This window comes from Miniopterus natalensis, chromosome 1, assembly GCF_054644295.1.
Source record: "Miniopterus natalensis isolate mMinNat1 chromosome 1, mMinNat1.hap1, whole genome shotgun sequence".
NCBI classification, from domain to species: Eukaryota; Metazoa; Chordata; class Mammalia; order Chiroptera; family Miniopteridae; genus Miniopterus; species Miniopterus natalensis.
In genome coordinates, this window is record NC_142081.1 from 46,328,798 (window position 1) to 46,348,063 (window position 19,266).

A 19,266-nucleotide genomic window follows, 5' to 3' on the forward strand; every position below is an offset into this window, starting at 1 on the left:
TATCTAACTGGCTAACTAATTACATATCCAATTGTCTTAGCACCTTTTATCAAAGGGACTGTCTTTCCCCCTATTAGTGCCCTATTTCTGTCTATATATTCATGGTTTTTTAGCCTCTCTATTCTGTCATTGATCTAATTCTTAATCACAATATTTAAAATATTCTGTATCTGGAAGAGCAAGTCCTACCTGCTTATTCTGCTTCAAGAATATCTTGGCTTCTATTCCTAGCTCTTTGCATTTCCATATAAATTACAGAATCAACTTTTCACATTCCACAACTACTTCTACAGATTTGCTGTGATTTTGTTTGGGATTGTATTGAAACTGTAATTTACTTTAGAGACAAATGACATATATATAAATCCGGTCTTAATATCTAAATTCTCATTTGTGTAAAAAGAACGTATAGTCAGGTTCATGAAAAACAAGTAAAGACTGAAAAAACACCATGGACAGGAGGAGGCTAGGAAGATATAATGATTAAGTGCAATGTTTACCCTGGATTGGATTCTGGGGAAGAAAAAATAGTGGAATAATTGGTGAAATGTGAATTCTGTAATATAGTTAATAGTAATGTACCAATATTAAATTTCTAAGTTTTGAAACATGTACCATGGCTATGTAAGATTAAGGGAAACTGGGTAAAGAGTACATGGGAATTTTCTGTAATATCTTTGTAACTTTCCTGTTTCTCAAATTATTCAAAAATAAAAAAAGTTTATTAATTTTTTAGAAGAATGTATGTATGTTAGGTTTTCTTTTCTGCTTCTAACAATTGCAAAGAAAGGTGTATTAAAATCTTCCAGTATGATAATCTATTTGTTCTTATAATGTTATTATATTTTGCTTTATGTACTTTGAGGTTATGAGAGGCATATTAATTTTGTTCTTCATTGTCAAAAACTGACCTTTACTCTTTGTGACAGTTCCCATGGGTCCAAGGATGAACAGTAAATCAGGGTTTTTACTTTTCAAAGGTGTCTCCAGCCACATATAAATTTTAAATGATTATATCTTCTTAGCAAATTAAACAATCTAACACTAGTAAATTTTTTTACTTTAAGTCTATTCTTTCTGATATTACTATAGGTACAGCAGCTTTCTTTTGATTAGCAATTGTATGGAATCTCTTTTTTCCCTCTTTCTACTTGCAATCTTTCTTTTTAACTTCATACTGTTTTATATCTCTTGCAAATAGCAAATATATGTATATTAATCTAGCCTCAGAATTGCTATCTTTCAATTAGAGCATTTAGTTCTATTCACACTTACTATAATTATTCATATATTTGGATTTATTAAATCTACCATTCTCTCTAACCTAACAATTCAACATTTCTTTACCTCCCCTTTCTTCCTTCTTTTTGGATTAATTTTCTCCCTTTCTACTAATCTAGAAGTTACCCACTATGTTTTCTATTCTTTTCATGGTTACTCTAAAAGAGCATTATTGAACAGCACATTCTGTAATAATGGAAATATTCCAAATCTGTGTTGCCCAATAAGATATTCACTAGCCACTTGTGGCTACTGAGCAATTGAAATATGTCTAGTGCAACTCAGGAACTACATTTTAAATTAAATCTAAATTTAAATACCCCCACTTGGCTACCATATTGGACAAAGAAGTTATAGAAACTATAACATCTGCCCCTACCATATCAAAGTCAGAAGTTAATACTCTATTCTTGAACAATTAATTATAGGCTCTCAGTATACTTTACTTTCCTCCCAACTTATGTCATTCTTTGCATATACTAATTTTCTTTATTTAAACCCAAAAAGATGATATTATCTGATATAATCAACATTTATATTTATGCATATATTTATAATGTTATTTTCCCTACATTCACTCTTCCTTTTCTCTGGGATCACTTTCCTTCTTCTCAAAATCCTTGTTTAGAATTTCCATTAATGACTGTCTACTGGCAGGATACTATCTTAATTAATCTAAAAAATGACTTCCACCCGGCCGGGCGTGGCTCAGCGGCTGAGCGTCGACCTAGGATCCGGGCGATCAGGGTTCGATTCCCGGTCAGGGCACATGCCCGGGTTGCGGGCTGCAGCCGATCAATGACTCTCATCATTGACATTTCTGTCTGTCTCCCTCTCCTTTCCTCTCTCTGAAATCAATAAAGATATATTTAAAAAAATAAAAAAAATAAAAAATGACTTCCTTTTTCTCCATTCTTAAAAGATAATTTTTTCTGGGAATAGGATTATAGTTTAACATTTGTCTTCTTTTAGAACACTGAATATATAATTTCCACTGTCATTAGTCATAGGGATGATCTGAATCCAATTTTAAGAATTTAGGCTTAAATTCCTGAGACTATCAGCTCATTCTCAAGAATCTAGTCCACCTAGCATTGTCATCTGCCAGGGTCTAACATGGCTCACCTTGGATGTGTAAAATATTGGGCATGTTTAGACTTTTCAGTGATATTCTCAGAGACAGTGTCAATAAAGACACAGATACCCTGCTCACTGTAAACCATCCTTTCATTGTTCAGAATACTAGTCAATTTTACCAATGGATAGAGATGAAGAAACACTACCAAGTCCTTGCTATTGTGATCTCTCCTTCCCTGTAGTTAATGCACGCCTGCATGCATGCTTTATTCCATCACTCAATATTTATTGGGAACCTATTATGTGCCAGGCACTCTTTTAAATAATGATAAATAAGATCCCAGCCCTCATAAAACATATATGTGGGAGATGACAGTTAATCAAGTAAAGACATAAATAATAATTCCAAATAAGTGGTAAAGAAAATCAAATAGGGTCATGGGAGAAGAAATAACCAGGGAAATGGAGGATGACTGATTTCAACAAGATGGTCAAGGAAGATCTTTCTAACAATGTGATATATGACCTAAGACCTGAGTTATGAGGAACTAGAAATGTGAAGGTCTGGGAGAACAACATCTGGGTTAGGAGAACAAAGCTCCACAGCGGGCAATCAGCTAGCACAAAACTGAGATAGGACTGAGCTTGACACGTCTGTAGAACAGGAAAGCAGTACTGCTGGAGGTAGTAAAAAACATAGGAGAATTATACGAGGTGAATTTGAATAGACAAGCAAAGTCTAGGTGATGTAGCATAATCATAAAACTCTAATAAGGATTTTGCATCTTGTATTAGTTTCACTGGGGACTTTTAAGGAAAGGAGGGCACAGGGATAAAGAAGAGGGTTTATTTTACAAAGATCACTCTGAGTGCCAAGATAACTCAAGGGAGAGAAAGAATAATTTTTTCAGCCTTAGCCGGGTAGCTCAGTTGGTTAGAGCATTGTCCCAATATGCCAAGCTTATGGGTTCGATAGTCAGGACACATTCAAGAATCAACCAATGAATGTATAATTAAGTGGAAGAACAAATCAATGTCTCTCTCTCAATCTCTCTCTCTCTCTCTTAAAAGAAAAAACAAATAAAAGAATAATCTTTTCAACAAATGGAACTAGGACAACTAGATATCCACATGCAACAGAATAAAGTTGGATCCCTTCCTCAAACGTATACAAAAATTGCCCTAGCCGGGTTTGCTCAGTGGTTAGAGCATTGGTCTGCAGACTGAAGGGTCCTGGGTTCAAATCCGGCCAAAGGCATGTACCTTGGTTGCAGGCTCAATCCCCGGCCCTGGTGGGGGCATGTGCAGGAGGCGACCAATCGATGTGTCTCTCTCACACTGCTGTTTCTTTCTCTCTCTCTCTCTCTCTCTCTCTCTCTCTCTCCCCCCCCCTTCCACTCTCTCTGAAAAGCAATGGAAAAAATATCCTTGGGTGAGGATTAAAAAATTTTTTTAAATAAAAAAATATATACAAAAATTGCCCTGGCCAGTGTGGCTCAATTGGTTGAACGTTATCCCATGCACCAAAAGGTTACCAGATTGATTTCCTGGTCAGGACACATGCCCAGGTTTCAGGCTCAATCCCCAGTAGGGGGCATGCAGGAGGCAGCCAGCTGATTGATACTTCTCTTTCACATGGATGTCTCTCTCTCTCCCCCGCTTCCCACCGTCCCCCTTCTCCCTTTCCCTTCCTCTCTCTCTAAAATAAATAAAAACATATTTTAAAACAATATAAAAATCAACTTATGGTGAATCATACTCCTGAACCTAAGAACTAAAACTTAGAAGAAGATATAGGAGTAAATCCTTGTGACTTTGGATTAGGCCAAGTCTTTTTAAGCAGGACACCAAAAACATAAGCAACAAAAGAAAAAGTAGATAAATTGGACTTCATCAAAATTTAAAACTTTTCTTCTTTAAAAGATACCATCAAGAAAGTGAAAAGATAACCCAGAATGGGAAAAAAATTTTCAAATCAAATATCTGATAAGAGACTTACACCTAGATATAAAAAGAATTCTTACAACTCAATAACAAAAAGACAAATAGTCCACTTAAAAATAGGAAGAGATCTGTAGACATTTCTCCAAAGAAAATATACAAATGGCCAATAAGTATATGAAAAGATGCTCAACATCATTAGTCATTGGAGAAATGTAAACAAATCCACAATGAGATATGACCTTACATTTATTAGGATAACTATAATTAAAAAGACAGATAATAATAAGTGTTGGTGAGGATGTGGTCTCAACTTTGTAGTTGGCCCCTAACTCAGTGAAGTTATACTCAGAAGTCTTGGGCTTGGGCAGGTTTAGTAGTCTGGAGGACTGCTCCCTTAACATCTTAATTTTGCTTATTCCAAGTAAAAACACAAAAATATAAGTATCAGAAAATATAAATCTAAATTAATTTGTCAAATTAACAGCATTTTACTAAATTTGTGTTTATAATTTAAAATTTTCTACTTACCTGAGGGTCTACTAACCACCCATGGTATAAAGGAATATCAAGAAGATCAAATACTATGCATTCTGGTGTATATTCAAACACTCGAACACCAGTGAATTTTACATTTACATCCAAGCCTGTCTGTAGTTTGTGTAAGATTGCCATAGCATCACTCATATTCTGAAAACAGAAAAGGAAAGGGTAATGATAAGAAAAAGGAAATAACAAAAAAGATATTTAAATGCAAGCACATTTCCTTCTAATTTTCCATTTTTTATTTTTATTATTAAGTACCTACTATGTGTCAGGCAGCAATCTGAGTTCTAAATATTTAATAGTGAATAAAAGAGACAAAGCTCCTGATCTCATGCAACATGCTCCTGTGAGAGACAAATATATAAATGCATAATATAATGTCAAGTATTGGTAAGAAAAATTGAGCAGGATAAGGAATGACAGGGATGAGGGACTGATTTTAGACCAAGAAGCCTAACGACAAAAGTTTTAGTCAAAGAGGAAGGTGTCCCCTACTTCTAGGTATATATCCAAAAGAAATGAAAGCAACATCTTGAAGAGATATTTGTATACCCATGCTCATTGCAGCATTATTCACAATAACCAAGAGGTAGAAACAGCCCATATGTCTACTGACATATATAAAGAAAATGTGGTTTATACATACAATGGAGTATTATCCAGCCTTAAAAAAAGGAAATCCTGTTACATGAAACAACAAGGATAAAACTTGAGAACATTATGCTGAGTAAAATAAGCGACTGCAAAAGGACAAATTCTGCATTATTCCACTTATATGAAATCACCAGAATAGGCAAAATAATGGAAACAGAAAGTAGAATGATGGTGGTTAGGGCCTGAAGGGGGAGAGAGCTGGGGAATTGTTTGATGGGCAAAGAGTTTCAGTTTTACAAGATAAAAATGTTCTAGAGATCTGTTACAAAACAAAGTGAATGTAGTTAATGCTACTAAGTTACACATTTAAAAATGGTTAAGAGAGTAAATTTTAACTTTTTTAACCACAAAAGTAAAGAAAAAGAAATGAGCTATCAAGACATGGAGGAGCCTGGCCGGCCTGACCAGAATCTAACTGCTACCACCTGGATCATAGGTTGATGCTAAACCGCTGAACCACACCAGCCGGGCTGGAGGAAATTTAAATGTATATTATTACTAAGTGAAAGAAGCCAATCTGAAATGGCAACATTCTGTATGATTCTAAACAATAATGTGAGAAAGACAAAACAATGGAGACACTGAAAAGTTCAGTGATTGCCAGGAGGAGCAAGGGAGATATAGACAGAACACAAAGGATTTTTAGGGCAGTGAAACTATTATGCATGATACGGTAATGGTGGATATATGTCATTATATATTTGTCAAACCCACAGAATATATAACACAGAGTGAACCCTAATGTAAACTATGGATTTTGGGTATCAATTATAACAAATGTGTCACTCTGGTACAGGCGTTGATAGTGGGGGAGGCCGTGTGTGTGTGATGGGGGACAGGAGGTATATGGGAACTCTCCATACTTTTTATTAAAATTTGCTGTGAACTTAAACTGCTTAGGAAAGGGAGAAGGGGCTCTTTAAAAATGACACTTAAATAGTGACCAAGCAAAATACTGAGTCTTGGGAAGCTCTAGGACAAAAGGATTCCAGACAAAGTAAACACTAGTGCAAAAACTCTGATGCAGAAATGAATTCAATATTGTGTCCATGGAACAGCAAGGAGTCCAGCCAGCATGTAGAACAAAATAAATGAATTGGAAAGTGATGAGAGATAAAGTCAGAAAGACAGAGGCTGGATCACAAGGACTTCTTGGCCAAATCAAGGAGTCATTCTATGCACATCAGTTTTCTCAATAAATATGGCCACACAAGTCTGTAATAAAGATTATGTTAAAACATGTTTTTCTAAATTTTAATACATTAAATATGAACACACTTACAGAGGATATATCTGATGAAACAAATAAAAGCCAATATATAAAATTTAATAAAACTTTATTGAATCCCTACTGTTAATCAGACACTGTGATAAATATTGAAGATATAAAACAGGAGTAGACTATAGCCTACTGGAAAGCTTATAGTAGAAAGGGTGAACATGAAATAAATCTTTTTATATTAAAACTCAGGACTCTGAAATCTGAAGAAGACAAAATTAGGTCATAAGAACAAAGTTCTATTTTACCAAATAACTGATAAAATTCCATTCTAAGAGACTGGACAGACTGAAAACAAAAAATTATTCAAATATTAAAAATTTATGAATGAGAAATTTATAACAGAATAACATTATTATAGTCTTTGATGCTTGTCAGTTTTACCTCTTCCTAATAACTATGTTCCCCCAAAACAATACAGTTGACTCTTGAATAACATGGGATTGAATTATATGCATCCACTTATATACAGATCTTTTTCAGTAAATACTATAAATTTTTCAGAAAATCTTTTCCTTATGATTTTCTTTATTATTTTTAAATTATAGTTGTCATTCAATATTATATTAGTTTCCTTATGATTTTAACGTTTTCTTTTCTCTAGCTTACTTCATTATAATACAGTACATAATACATATAAGATGCAAAATATGTGTTAATTGACTGTTTATATTATTGGTAAGGCTTCTGGTCTACAGTAGGCTATTAGTAGTTAAGTTTTGGGTAAGTCAAAAGTTATAATGCAAACTTCTGACTGTGCTGCTTGTTGGTGCCCCTAACCACTGCATTGTTCTAGGGTCAACTGCATTTTCTCAATCTTATCAAATGTTAACCCTTAAAAAAAATCAGCTCATGCCCTTGCCGATGTGGCTCAGTTGGTTGGAGTGTTGTCCTGTGTACCAAAAGGTTGCTGGTTCAATTCCTGGTCAGGGCACATGCCCAGGTTTCGGGTTCGATCTCTAGTTGGGGTTTGTGTGGAAGGCAACCAATTGATGTCTCTCTCTCTCACATCGATGTTTCTCTCTCTCCCTCTCCCTTCCCCTCTCTATAAAAATCAACAAAAACATTAAAAAAAAAAAATCAGCTCACATTTTTCCTTTCAGTGTTTTAAAATTGCCTAAAATCATAGCAATGATGAATCTGAGAAAATAGTAAAAATAGTGAACAATTGTAGGATTACAGTTCTACTACTGGTTTTTTCTTCTATGTCTGTTTTACTCAAGGTTGCCAGTCATCCAATCTCCTTTAGGGGAATTATAATTTCCAATAACTCCTGAGCTCATGTTTACACCTTTACATATCTTCTACATTTTTTATAAGTATTAAAATAAATAAATTGATACCACTTGATAATCTCCATAAATATTAATAAAATGATACAAAATCAGCAAATTTATAAACAAAGAGTTCAAAAGGATATTTTGTCATTTTCCTAAATCTAAGTTTATGATAGTATTATATCATAAAATATAGATCCTAGGAATGGTTGCTTACTTCACAAGAATTACCATTGGTTCCTTTAAGCCAGTGGTTGAACTGTTTCTTAAAATTTTTCCCAAAGGTACTTCTAACATATGCAACATATTTTAAATTTAAATATAAAATATCTTTTAAAAATCTCTATGTAGTTATGTTTAAAGCTGTCATGAAAACACACACAAATACAATGTTTCCTTGTGTTGTCAGGGTGCCTATCCATTAAACAAAACTGGGTAAAATATGCTCTTTGTTTACCTTACAACTTCTGGTAAAGAGGATTTAATTAGAAAAATTACAGCTCTGCATTGGTCTTCCTAAAATTTAGGCTTGAACATTTTTGCTCACATAAAATTATACAAAAAAAGAACACTATTACATCATACCTGTGGAATATTAAACACCAGCTTACACCTTAGCCATATCAGCTTGATACATTACCACTCTCTCAAAGCTAATGGTACTATAACCAAACAACCTTATAAATAGTTTTACAGCTTATTTTATTCTTTTTTAAATATGTTTTTATTGATTTACAGAAAGAGGAAAGGAGAGGTATAGAGAGCCAGAAACATGGATGAGAGAGAAACGTTGATTGGTTGCCTCCTGCACACCCCCTACTGGGGATGGAGCCCACAACCCAGGTAGAGATTATTTTAAATGCAGGGTACCTTTTGTCTGACAGGTTTATAAGAATTGCAAGCAGATGTTAGATACTGTTTATTTCAACTTTGAAACAAAACTTTACTTCCAATCATTTTCCAAGAGTACACCACCTTAATGGAAGTGTATCTGAAACTGTAAGTTGGACTTGAAACAAACAAAATGCTGATGTCATTTGTAAACATTCATCAATTAAGATTTTCCCAAGACTGTGCAACAGAAGTAAAATGAATTTTGAGGCTGAATGGAATCTATAGCTCTCATCTATAATTCCCAATTTCAAGTTTTTGTATTAATCAAAATAGTCTCACTGATTTCAATAAGAAATGGCATAAATTTGATAAATACTATAAATTGAACCATATCACTTTATACTTACAAAATATCATTTACTAGCTTTATATATTGGAAGTTTGCATAAGATTTCACTTCAAAAGAGGTTTCCATTGCGAAAAATATTTAGAAATCATTGCTTTAAGCTAAAAATTTCAATAGGATTTAAATGACAGCATATTTGGCTTTAGCTACAGATTTCCTACTTTACACAATGATGTAATGCAAGATGTTGGCTTTTCGGTTCTTTTAGAACTAGATTATCTGAACATCCAAATTCAAGAAATTCTGCGATACTGAAATGAGTTTTGCTTCCTTTGATACTAGTGAAAGTATATTAAAAAACTTTTAAAGTAAACATAAAGGTTCCAATGATGTCTATTTCTTCCCTGGCTGATACTTCCTCCCTTACACTGTAAGAAACTGATTCCTTCTTGCTTTCTACTGTCAAACAAAGGAAGAATACTAAAGAAAAGGAAGTTCTGCTTGCTTTTTTCCAGCTCCAATAATTTTAAACCTAGTGACCCCTCCTATATCACAGAACAGAATCTCTAAAGAACATGCTAAGAAATGTGGACACATTGAAACTATGAAACAGCAGGGTACTAACTGTCCTAATGACATACCCTAGACATCATTTGTCCAACTTTCTCCTAAATATAACTTAATTATAAAATATAAATAAATACATAAAATGAGGAAAGGTGAATCAGTAACAAAATCACTTGAAAGTCAACTTTGCATAGAAAATATGAGGTTATCATTCTATATAGGCCTATAGAATAATATCTATGTTTCATTCTATATAGCAAATATATATATATATAGTCATATAAAAAAGAGACTGGCTACTGATAAGAGATCAATAAATACATCCCTAAGTTAAAAATTACATATTTTAATATAATAAAAATTGTTTCTATTACCTGCTCATAGTTTAAACGTTGAATTTCTGAAATTTCTTTTGGCTTTGCATCAAGCATGTAATCTCCTGTAAAAAGAAATTATGAAGTGCCTTTTAAAAATATTGTTTTAATTCTAAATTATAGCAATAGGTGACATATAAAATTACCCCCCCCCCCCCCCGCCCTGGCAGGTTTGGCTCAGTGGTTAGAGCATCAGCCCATGGACTGAGGGGTCCCGGATTCAATTGTGGCCAAGCGCACATACCTTGGTTGCAGGCTTGATCCCTGGCCCCAGTCGGGGTGCGTGCAGGAGGCAACCAATCAATGTGTCTCTCTCTCACATCGATGTTTCTTCCCCCCACCCCATTCCCTTCCACTCTCTCTGAAAAGCAATGGAAAAAATATCCTCCGATGAGGATTAATACACACACACACACACATATAAAATTAAATTAACCCCCCAATTCTATTCAGAGAAAATTGATATTAACTGTTTGCTAGTCTCACATATATATATTTTTAATCCTCACCTGAGGATATGTCCATTGATTTTAGAGAGAGAGGAAAAGAGAGAAACATCGATAAGTCGCAGCCTCCACCTCCCACTTCCCCTACCACCCCTCCCCTCCAGTCCCGGTATGCACCCCAACTGGGGATCGAATCCACAACCTAGGTATGTGCCCTGACTGGAAATCAAACCTGCAACCTTTCTGTGTACGGGACAACACTCCAACTGAGCCACACTGGCCAGGGTAGTCTCACATATTTTTTTCAATGTGCATACTCTAATGCTTTTGAGCTTTCTCTTTCTTCCATTTTATAATATATTAGAGTATCTTTCCATGTCACTACAATAAAGCTCTAAAAGGTTATACCAAATTTCACTGTTATTAACAAAATAACTATTACCCCATTACCTTTCCAAGAATGGGTGCTATCAGTCTTCTAAATGTTTGCGCCATTCTGAGAAGTAAACAAAATATTTTTGCATTTTAAAAATTGATCTTTTATATATGTATTTTTATTGGTATTCCTTTTTTAATATATGTATGACTTTTGGTGTATAAGGTACTTTTTAAATATATGTGGAACCTTTTAAATATATGTAGTTCCATTTTAATATTTGTAGTGCCTTGTTACCTATGTTTGCCTTTTTAATTATGTATTAACTATATATACTCCCTTTTTATAAATCGCCTGCCTATACAAGTATTATATCTTCTTATTGAACTATAAAAGCTCTTTTTCAATTAGCAAAGTTAGAACATTTACTGTTACATGCATGGTAAATATTTTTTCCCTATATTGGCTTCTGACTTTATGGTGATGCTTTTTTGTCTATTTTTCTGAGATACAGAAATATTTAATTTTAATATAGTCAAGTTCTTCTATTATAGCTTATGGGTTAGATGTCATATTTAGAAAGATCCTCACCTCTTAAAAGTATACAAACAGCTCTGGCTGATGTGGCTCGATTGGTTGGAGCATTGTCCTGTAAACCAGGGGTGGTGGGTTCAATTTCCGTTCAGGGCACATACCCAGGTTGTGGGTTTGATCCTGGGTGAGGGCAAGTGTGGGAGGCAGCCAATTGATGTTTCTCTCTCTCACTCGTTCTCAAATCAATTAAAAGAAAGTATACATTCACATATGCCTTCTTCATGTAATTTTATGTTTGTCTTTTTTAATGTTTAAATCTTTAATTTACCTGGAATTTATTTTGATATAAAGTTATATATGAAACCAACCTGTCACCTAGCCTTCCAAATCACTAACAAGTTTATAAAATTTTTTATAATACAACCTTTATTTCCTAATTCAAAATAAACTTCTAAAGACTGAATTAAGTATTCTCTTAAGCTTTCCAACTCTGCTAAACGAACTCCTATGGCCTGGCCAGCATGGCTCAGTGGTTGAATGTCAACCTATGAACCAGGAGGTCACGGTTCGATTCCTGGTCAGGGGACATGCCCAGGTTGTGGGCTCAATTCCCAGTCGGGGGCATGCAGGAGGCAGCTGATTGATGATTCTCCCTCATCACTAATGTGATTCTCTCTCTCCCTTTTTCTTTCTGAAATCAATAGAAACATTTTTTTTAATTTTTATTTTAAAAGAGTGCTGTTTTGTCTAGCTTATCTAACCTTTTTATCATCTGAAATTGCTCAGCAATATTATTTCAATCAGTAACTATTTATTGAGCTCTTCCCAAAAGTGGCCAGAGGTGATCTCTGAAAATGGTTCCCTATTTACTTGACCCAGAAAACTCCACAAAATCACACAAATCAAGAGGTTGAAATCTTTTTTTTTTCTTTCTTTTTTTTTAAACAAGTTTCTGAATAGGCACTCACACTTTCTTTTTTTTAAATATATCTTTATTGATTTCAGGGAGAGGAAGGGAGAGGGAGAGAGAGAGAGAGAGACAGAAACATCAATGATGAGAGAGGGATTGATCGAGCCTACAACCCAGGCATGTGCCCTGACTGGGAATCGAACCCCGATCGCCTAGATCCCAGGTCGACGCTCAACCGCTGAGCCATGCCCGGCCAGACAAGAGGTTGAAATCTTCATGTTCACTTTAAGAACACTTATGAAACTGCCCAGGCCATTAAGGGTATGCATATTCGAAAAGCCACCAAGTATGTGAAGGATGTCACTTTACAGAAGCAATTCCATCATTATAATGGTGTATTTGGTAGGTGTGCCCAGGCCAAACAGTGGGGCAGGATACAGGATTGGTGGCCCAAGAAGAGTGCTGAATTTTTGCTGCACATGCTTGAAAATGCAGACGGTAATGCCGAACTTAAGGTTTAAATGTAGATTCTCTGGTCATTGAATGCCTGCAGGTAAACAAAGCTCCCCAGATGTGGTGTAAAACTTACAGAGCTCACCGGCAGATTAACCTATACATGAGCTCTCCCTGCCACATTGAGATGATTCTTACTGAAAAAGAGAAGGTTGTTCCTAAATCAGAAGAGGAAGCTGCACCCTGGCTGGTGTTGCTTAGTGGTTAGAGCATTGGCCTGCATACCAAAGGGTCTCAGGTTTGATTCTAATCAAGGGCTTGTTCCTTGGCTGCAGGCTTGATCCCCGACCCCGGTGGCGCTCGTGCAGGAGGCAACCAGTCTATGTGTCCCTCTCACATAGATGTTTCCCTCTCTCTCTTTTCCTTCCACTCTCTCTGAAAAGCAATGGAAAAATATCCTTGGGTGAGGATTAAAAACAACAACAACAACAAAACAATAATTTGGTTGGCCAAAGAACGTACAGGGAACAGAATAAAACAATGATAAAGTATAATGTAGTTAAAATAAGTGCCTCATGTTAGTTTAATCATCATACAAACTATTTCAGATGAGTAAAGTTATAGTATAAATTCCAATTTGTGCTATACTTTTTTACATTATCTTTTCTGCCTTCCACCTACACTTCTTCCCTACCTTATTTTATTAGTTCTCCTAGCACTTCCTAGGCATCCTAGCTTATCTTGTTCCTTTCGTTATGACAAAGCTCTCCAACAAGCCTTGTCCATGCATGGCCTTGCTCTACTATCCTAGTAACAGAAATTTTCAAATTAAAAAATTCACTCCTCCTCTAACCTATGCCAATCAAAATTCCTATTCCCTTGTGGTTACTAGGCCAAGTGCTAGGAAAGCAATTAATGGTTTTTCTTATAATCTTTCTACTAGTGTTTGCTTATTAACTCAAAAGCATCTCTGGTTTCTCTAGATAACTGGAGTAATCTCAAGGGAAGAAAATTCAAATAGTTTAGAAAATTAAACAATTTGTCCTGGCAAGGTTGGCCCTGAATAAAGTTTACTTTTGGCAAGGCAAATTCTTCAGAATCTCGTCTCATATCACTCTTGCTCACTTCTCCCCCACCTCCCATTAGGATATTACTTTCATTCTGCCCCTAGTAGCTGAGTCGCATCAAGACTTCCAAACCTCTTTTGCTTTCCCAGATCTAGATATTTCATTAATTTTTCTTTTTCCCTATTAAAATTTTCTTCCTTATATCCTGCTTCCTCAAGGCTTTGCTAGCTAATATTTAGATGAATTTAATGTACCAAACCTCCTCCCTGCTATTACCACCTTCTACTTGCCTTTGTCTGCATACCTTCTGAGACAAAATGAGCTCTTTGTTAACATTCTTATTGGCTATACATGAGGATTTCCAATTTTCTCTTGCACCCACTCCAGGCAGGTTTTCATCCCATGCACTTGTGGAGGTTACCGATGGCCTCCTTATGGCTCAATCAATGGTAAATTTTTAAGTCTTCTTCCTGTTTGAACTATAAGCAGCATTTGATTCAGCCAATGTCTCACTCTTCATGGAAACCCTTCTTCATTTGAATTCTAGGAAATCAGTCTCCTCTTTTTCTTCTTTCTGGCTGAGCACGCCTGTTCTTCCTTCTTCCCCAACTTCTAATCACTGACACATCCAGACTCAGTCCACTGATCAATTTTCTTCCCTATCTACATTCATCCTCTTCATGATCTAACTTAGTCTAATTCACTTTATATGTTTTCTGCTTCTAAATGCATATTTACAAGCTAAATCTGTACTCATAAGTTAGTCACTATCAACATATGGCAGTCAGTTTAAGTAAATTAAAATTATATTAATATTCAGTTAGTCACAGCGATATTTTAAGAGCTCAAGAGCCACATGTGGCTAGTGGCTACCAAACTGGAGAGCACAGATATAGAACATTTCTAGCATCACGGAAAGTTCCATTGTATAGCACTAATCTAGATCTTTCCTCTGAACTGTATATTTTTATATCCAACTGCCTTCCTGATATCCACTTATATATCAAAATCAAAATCCTGATATTCCTCCCTAAACATGTTCCTTCCATTTTTTTCCTGTTTCAGTTGATGTTAACTCTATCCTTCCAGTTGTTCAATCCAAAATCCATGGGTGATCCTTGACTCCACACTCAATCTCACTTCATATTCAAATGATCAGCAAATTCTGTCAGCTCTATATCCAGAATCTGACCACATTTTACAATTTCCATTCCTACTACCCGTTTGAAGTCATTACTATCTTTTGCCAGTTGTAATAACTTCCTGATCTCTCTTCTGCCCTTTCCCCACTAAATTCGACTTTCAACATCACAGCCAGAGAATTCTTGCTAATCTCAAAGTCAGATCATGTTGGTTTTCTGTTCAAAATTCTCTAATGGCTTCCCAGCTCACTCCCAGCAAAAGTTAATGTTGCTATAATAGTTCACAGAGGCCTACATGATCTGATCCTATTACTTTTCTAACATCATTTCCTAATACCTCCCCTTCACACACTCCGTGGCAGTCATATTGGCTGTTCCTCAAAAACATCAAACATATTTTAGTCTTCCCATGAAATATAATTTAGAAATCACAAAGTTTAAGAATCACTAAGCTAGACTAAAAGAGGTATAAGATAGAAATTCTATTTCTAGATATCTGGGTATTCAAAGTAATCTACCCATGTCTATGAGATTCCCTAGCTGGTAAATGGAATTAAATAATATTAATAACACAAAAAAAAGGGTATTCCAAAAGCTGCAATCTCAATTACTTCACTAAGCCTGCATCTCACAAAAAAATCAGTTAGCTAGTTGTCTGGAATGGCAAAGACAAAGTAATCAGCTGACCATTATATTTAAAAAATATAAATTTAATTACTAAAAAAACTGTGAGAATATGGGTTAAGACTTCCTATTTGGTAATAGAATAAATATATAAACTTTTATTTGCTAAACTGTAAAACATCTCAGTATGATATACAACTACCTGCTCTGTAAACAAGTTCTACTCAATGCGGCTGGTCCACAAAGCTGTGCATTGACGGTTTGTTTTGAAATAAGAAGCTTGCATAAGAATGGAATTCAATATACTACCTTCCTTCATCAAGAAAATTTTGCTATGAAAATGTTTCAGATTAACTAAACACTGTGCTTTCTACTGTAAATGTTTTACATTCCTTACAAGCCCCTATCTCACTTAAATTGGCATAGGTCCACGAATCATACTTTGAGTAGCACTGCTCTAAATCACCTTCTGGGTCTTTATTCAAGTCTAATCAGTATTTTTTTAAACAGTTTCTGCATGCAATGTCAGAGTTTCTGTGCCACTTCTCATTATGCAGTTTATTGGAATCAACATATATCTTGTTTTCTAGATGTTGCTCCTTATTTATATTACAAAATTCTAATCCTGGTCAGAAAGAAGGCTTTAACATCCAAGAAGGGTAACATACTGATCAAAGTTTTTAATTGAGAGATTAAAAATTATAATTTTAAAATAGACTATATAATAGCATTTCTGGAATGTGATATTTGATAACATACGAGCTTTGAAAATTTTGTATTATTTTAAAAGAGATAGAAAATCATCCACTTTTCAATACTAACCTAAATATTCCATCAGCTGTTCAGCAGTTATGATTTCCATCATCGGTGGAAGTTTCACCTGAAAAACAAAGTATTTTTTCTATAAAGTCAATTGTTTTAGGTGATTAAAGTGTTTCTTCTGTCAGAAATACAAGTATGTATGTGTATATATGTATCTACTATCTTTATACATTCACATTATTAAAATCTTTATAATAAATCTTTATAAAATATAAGTCAATCCTATTACGATAAAATTTACAGAATGATATAAGGTCTCACAGAGACATTGAGAAATCTGTTTTCAAAGCCTAGTGCTCTGCCTTTCACCACCCACCATGATTGTCATTCGGCACCTGCAACAGTGTCCTGCCTGATAGAAAATGCAATTAAAGGGCAGGAAGAGGCACCAAACATGTTGTGACAGGTGACTCACCATGCAGTTTTACTGAAGAAAGGCTTAAATACAGCTCAATATCCTATCACATCAGTCTACTTTTGCCATTTTTTATTGTTGAATGGTTAACATAAATACAGTATTAAAGTATTAGTCACACACTGAAGAATTCAGACTGCATTATTCCACTTGTAAGGTTTAAAAACAGGCAAAATTAAGCTATATTGTTTAGAGCTGCATACTTTGTGATAAAACTACAAAAAAAGTAAGGAAATGGATACTATAAAAATCAGGATTATAGTTAGCCCTAGAGATAAGAGAAGTGATAGTTGGAAAGGAGCATATAGGACATTTCTGAATGTCCTATATGAGCAGAAATTATAGCAAGTTCTGGGTTGCTAGCAATGCTCTATTCTTGACTTGCATGGTAGTTCTGCTGATGTTTGCGTTATAATAACTTGTTAAACTGGACATTTCTGTTTTATGTACTTTCCTTATTATATTCCACAATAAAAAGTAGATACATATTTAAGTTTCTAAAGCGAATTCAGCTGCAACACACACATCAGTCTAAATTAATTTTTCAAATGAACTGTCATGAGTTACACAAATATCACAGCTAATAATTATAAATATTCTGTCTTATTTAAAAGCATACTCTGTGGTATATTCATAGGAGAAAAAGAAATACTGTAGGATGGAAACTCAAACAAAGTAATTAACATATCAGTGATAGGAGAATAGCAGCATAATTTAAAATTGTTCAGAATTATTTTCTATTTGACCAAAGAAATAATTTAAATCAGCAATTTCTCCAATTCCCCCAAGTGTTGAGGACCTTTTTCAACCTTTTCCCACTGGACTTAGTCATCCAGTGGATTTATCACTCAGTGAAACCAAGGGATTCCATGGAGGTTTTGATCATTACTCAATTCTAATTATTTTCATTTTCTGTTAAAAAAAAAAAAAAGTATAATAGACTTTTTTTAAAAGCAGTTTTAGGTTTACAGAAAAGTTGAGCAGAAATTACAGTGAGTCCCCATATATGGTATATTTTTAAATTGAAACTCATTAGCAAATTATGGTCCCTGCTTGTTTTTCTAAATAAAGTTTTATTGAAACACAATTTATGTATTTATTGTCTGGCTGCTTTTGCACTACAGCAGCAGAGTTGAGTCTTTGCAACAGGGACCATACTAGTCCACAAAGCCTAAAATATTTACTATCTGGTCCTTTTCAAGAAAATTTTACTGATCCCTGCTTTAGATGATTTTAACTGTTATTATACAATATTATATCAAGGTACTTCAGTACTGCTTTTGAATGTCTGGTATTTAAACCAATAATTTATATTCACTGTGAATGTTTATATTCTGAATTGTCAGACCAATCTAAAAGATCATTATACCTAGCAATGTTTCTTAAATAAGAACTATACATTCTTTTATTCCAGACATATTACACTACTGAAATATATTTACCAGAAAATTCCATAAACAAAGCTTATCCTCTGCTTTGGTTAATGTACTAATCCTACTATAAAATTATAAAGACAAGAAATAAAGTCACGCCCGGTGGGCTTGGCTCAGTGGTTGAATGTCAACCTATGAACCAGCAGGTCACGGTGCGATTCCCGGTCAGGGAACATGCCTGGGTTGCTGGCTCCATCCCTAGTAGGAGGTGTGCAAGAGGCAGCTGATCAATGATTCTCTCTCATCATTGATGTTTCTGTCTCTCCCTCTCCCTTCCTCTCTCTGAAATCAGTAAAAATATATTTAAAAAAATAAAAGGCACTAACAAGTACATGTATTTGGGAACTACATTCTACAAAAAAAGTCTCTGCAAACAGATAATTTCAGGCTTTAGCCTTGGAATTTTCAAATAATAACTGCTTACCATGTTTCCTCAAATATTTGAAATAGGAAATGACAACCTCTGTATTGATTTTAGAAGTCAGACAAGTACACACATTTTTTAACTGACTTATTCACAAGTACACTAAGTGGTATATTCATTTTCTGGAACTTAGTCAATAAAATATCTCAGATGTTCATTAAAACTAGAAACAGAAGAGTGTAATAGTGAAGAAAAATGTCTGCTTCTCACTAATACTTTGGAGCCATCAACAGATCTTAATTCTTTTTTTAACCACAAAATGATATTCCTGAAAGTTTGCTTCTCGTTTTGCTTTCCTCTACCACCATCACCTTAAAAGCCATTGCCAAGGTTTTATTAATGATCCTAAGACTTTCACTCCTTTGTCTCTTTAGATTTTATTAAAGAGAAACAGGTTATGGGATAGATAACTAAGAATACAGAATTAACAATTATGGCATTCTG

The 19,266-nt window shown here is 34.6% G+C and overlaps 1 protein-coding gene across 2 annotated transcripts in view; it reads right to left on the reverse strand.

Annotated features, from left to right (window-relative positions):
* Window positions 1-19,266, reverse strand: part of MINDY2 (MINDY lysine 48 deubiquitinase 2) — a 65,414-nt gene that overhangs the window by 35,713 nt on the left and 10,435 nt on the right. For both annotated transcript variants that reach the window (XR_001602904.2, XM_016208549.2), the window contains exons 2-4: window positions 16,551-16,608; window positions 10,177-10,241; window positions 4,831-4,989 (exon numbers count right to left, since the gene is read on the reverse strand). Coding sequence is in view for 1 of the 2 variants with exons in the window: in XM_016208549.2 (XP_016064035.2) it covers window positions 4,831-4,989; window positions 10,177-10,241; window positions 16,551-16,608 (282 nt within the window). In the remaining variant the exon portion in view is untranslated. The remainder of the gene's footprint in view (window positions 1-4,830; window positions 4,990-10,176; window positions 10,242-16,550; window positions 16,609-19,266) is intronic.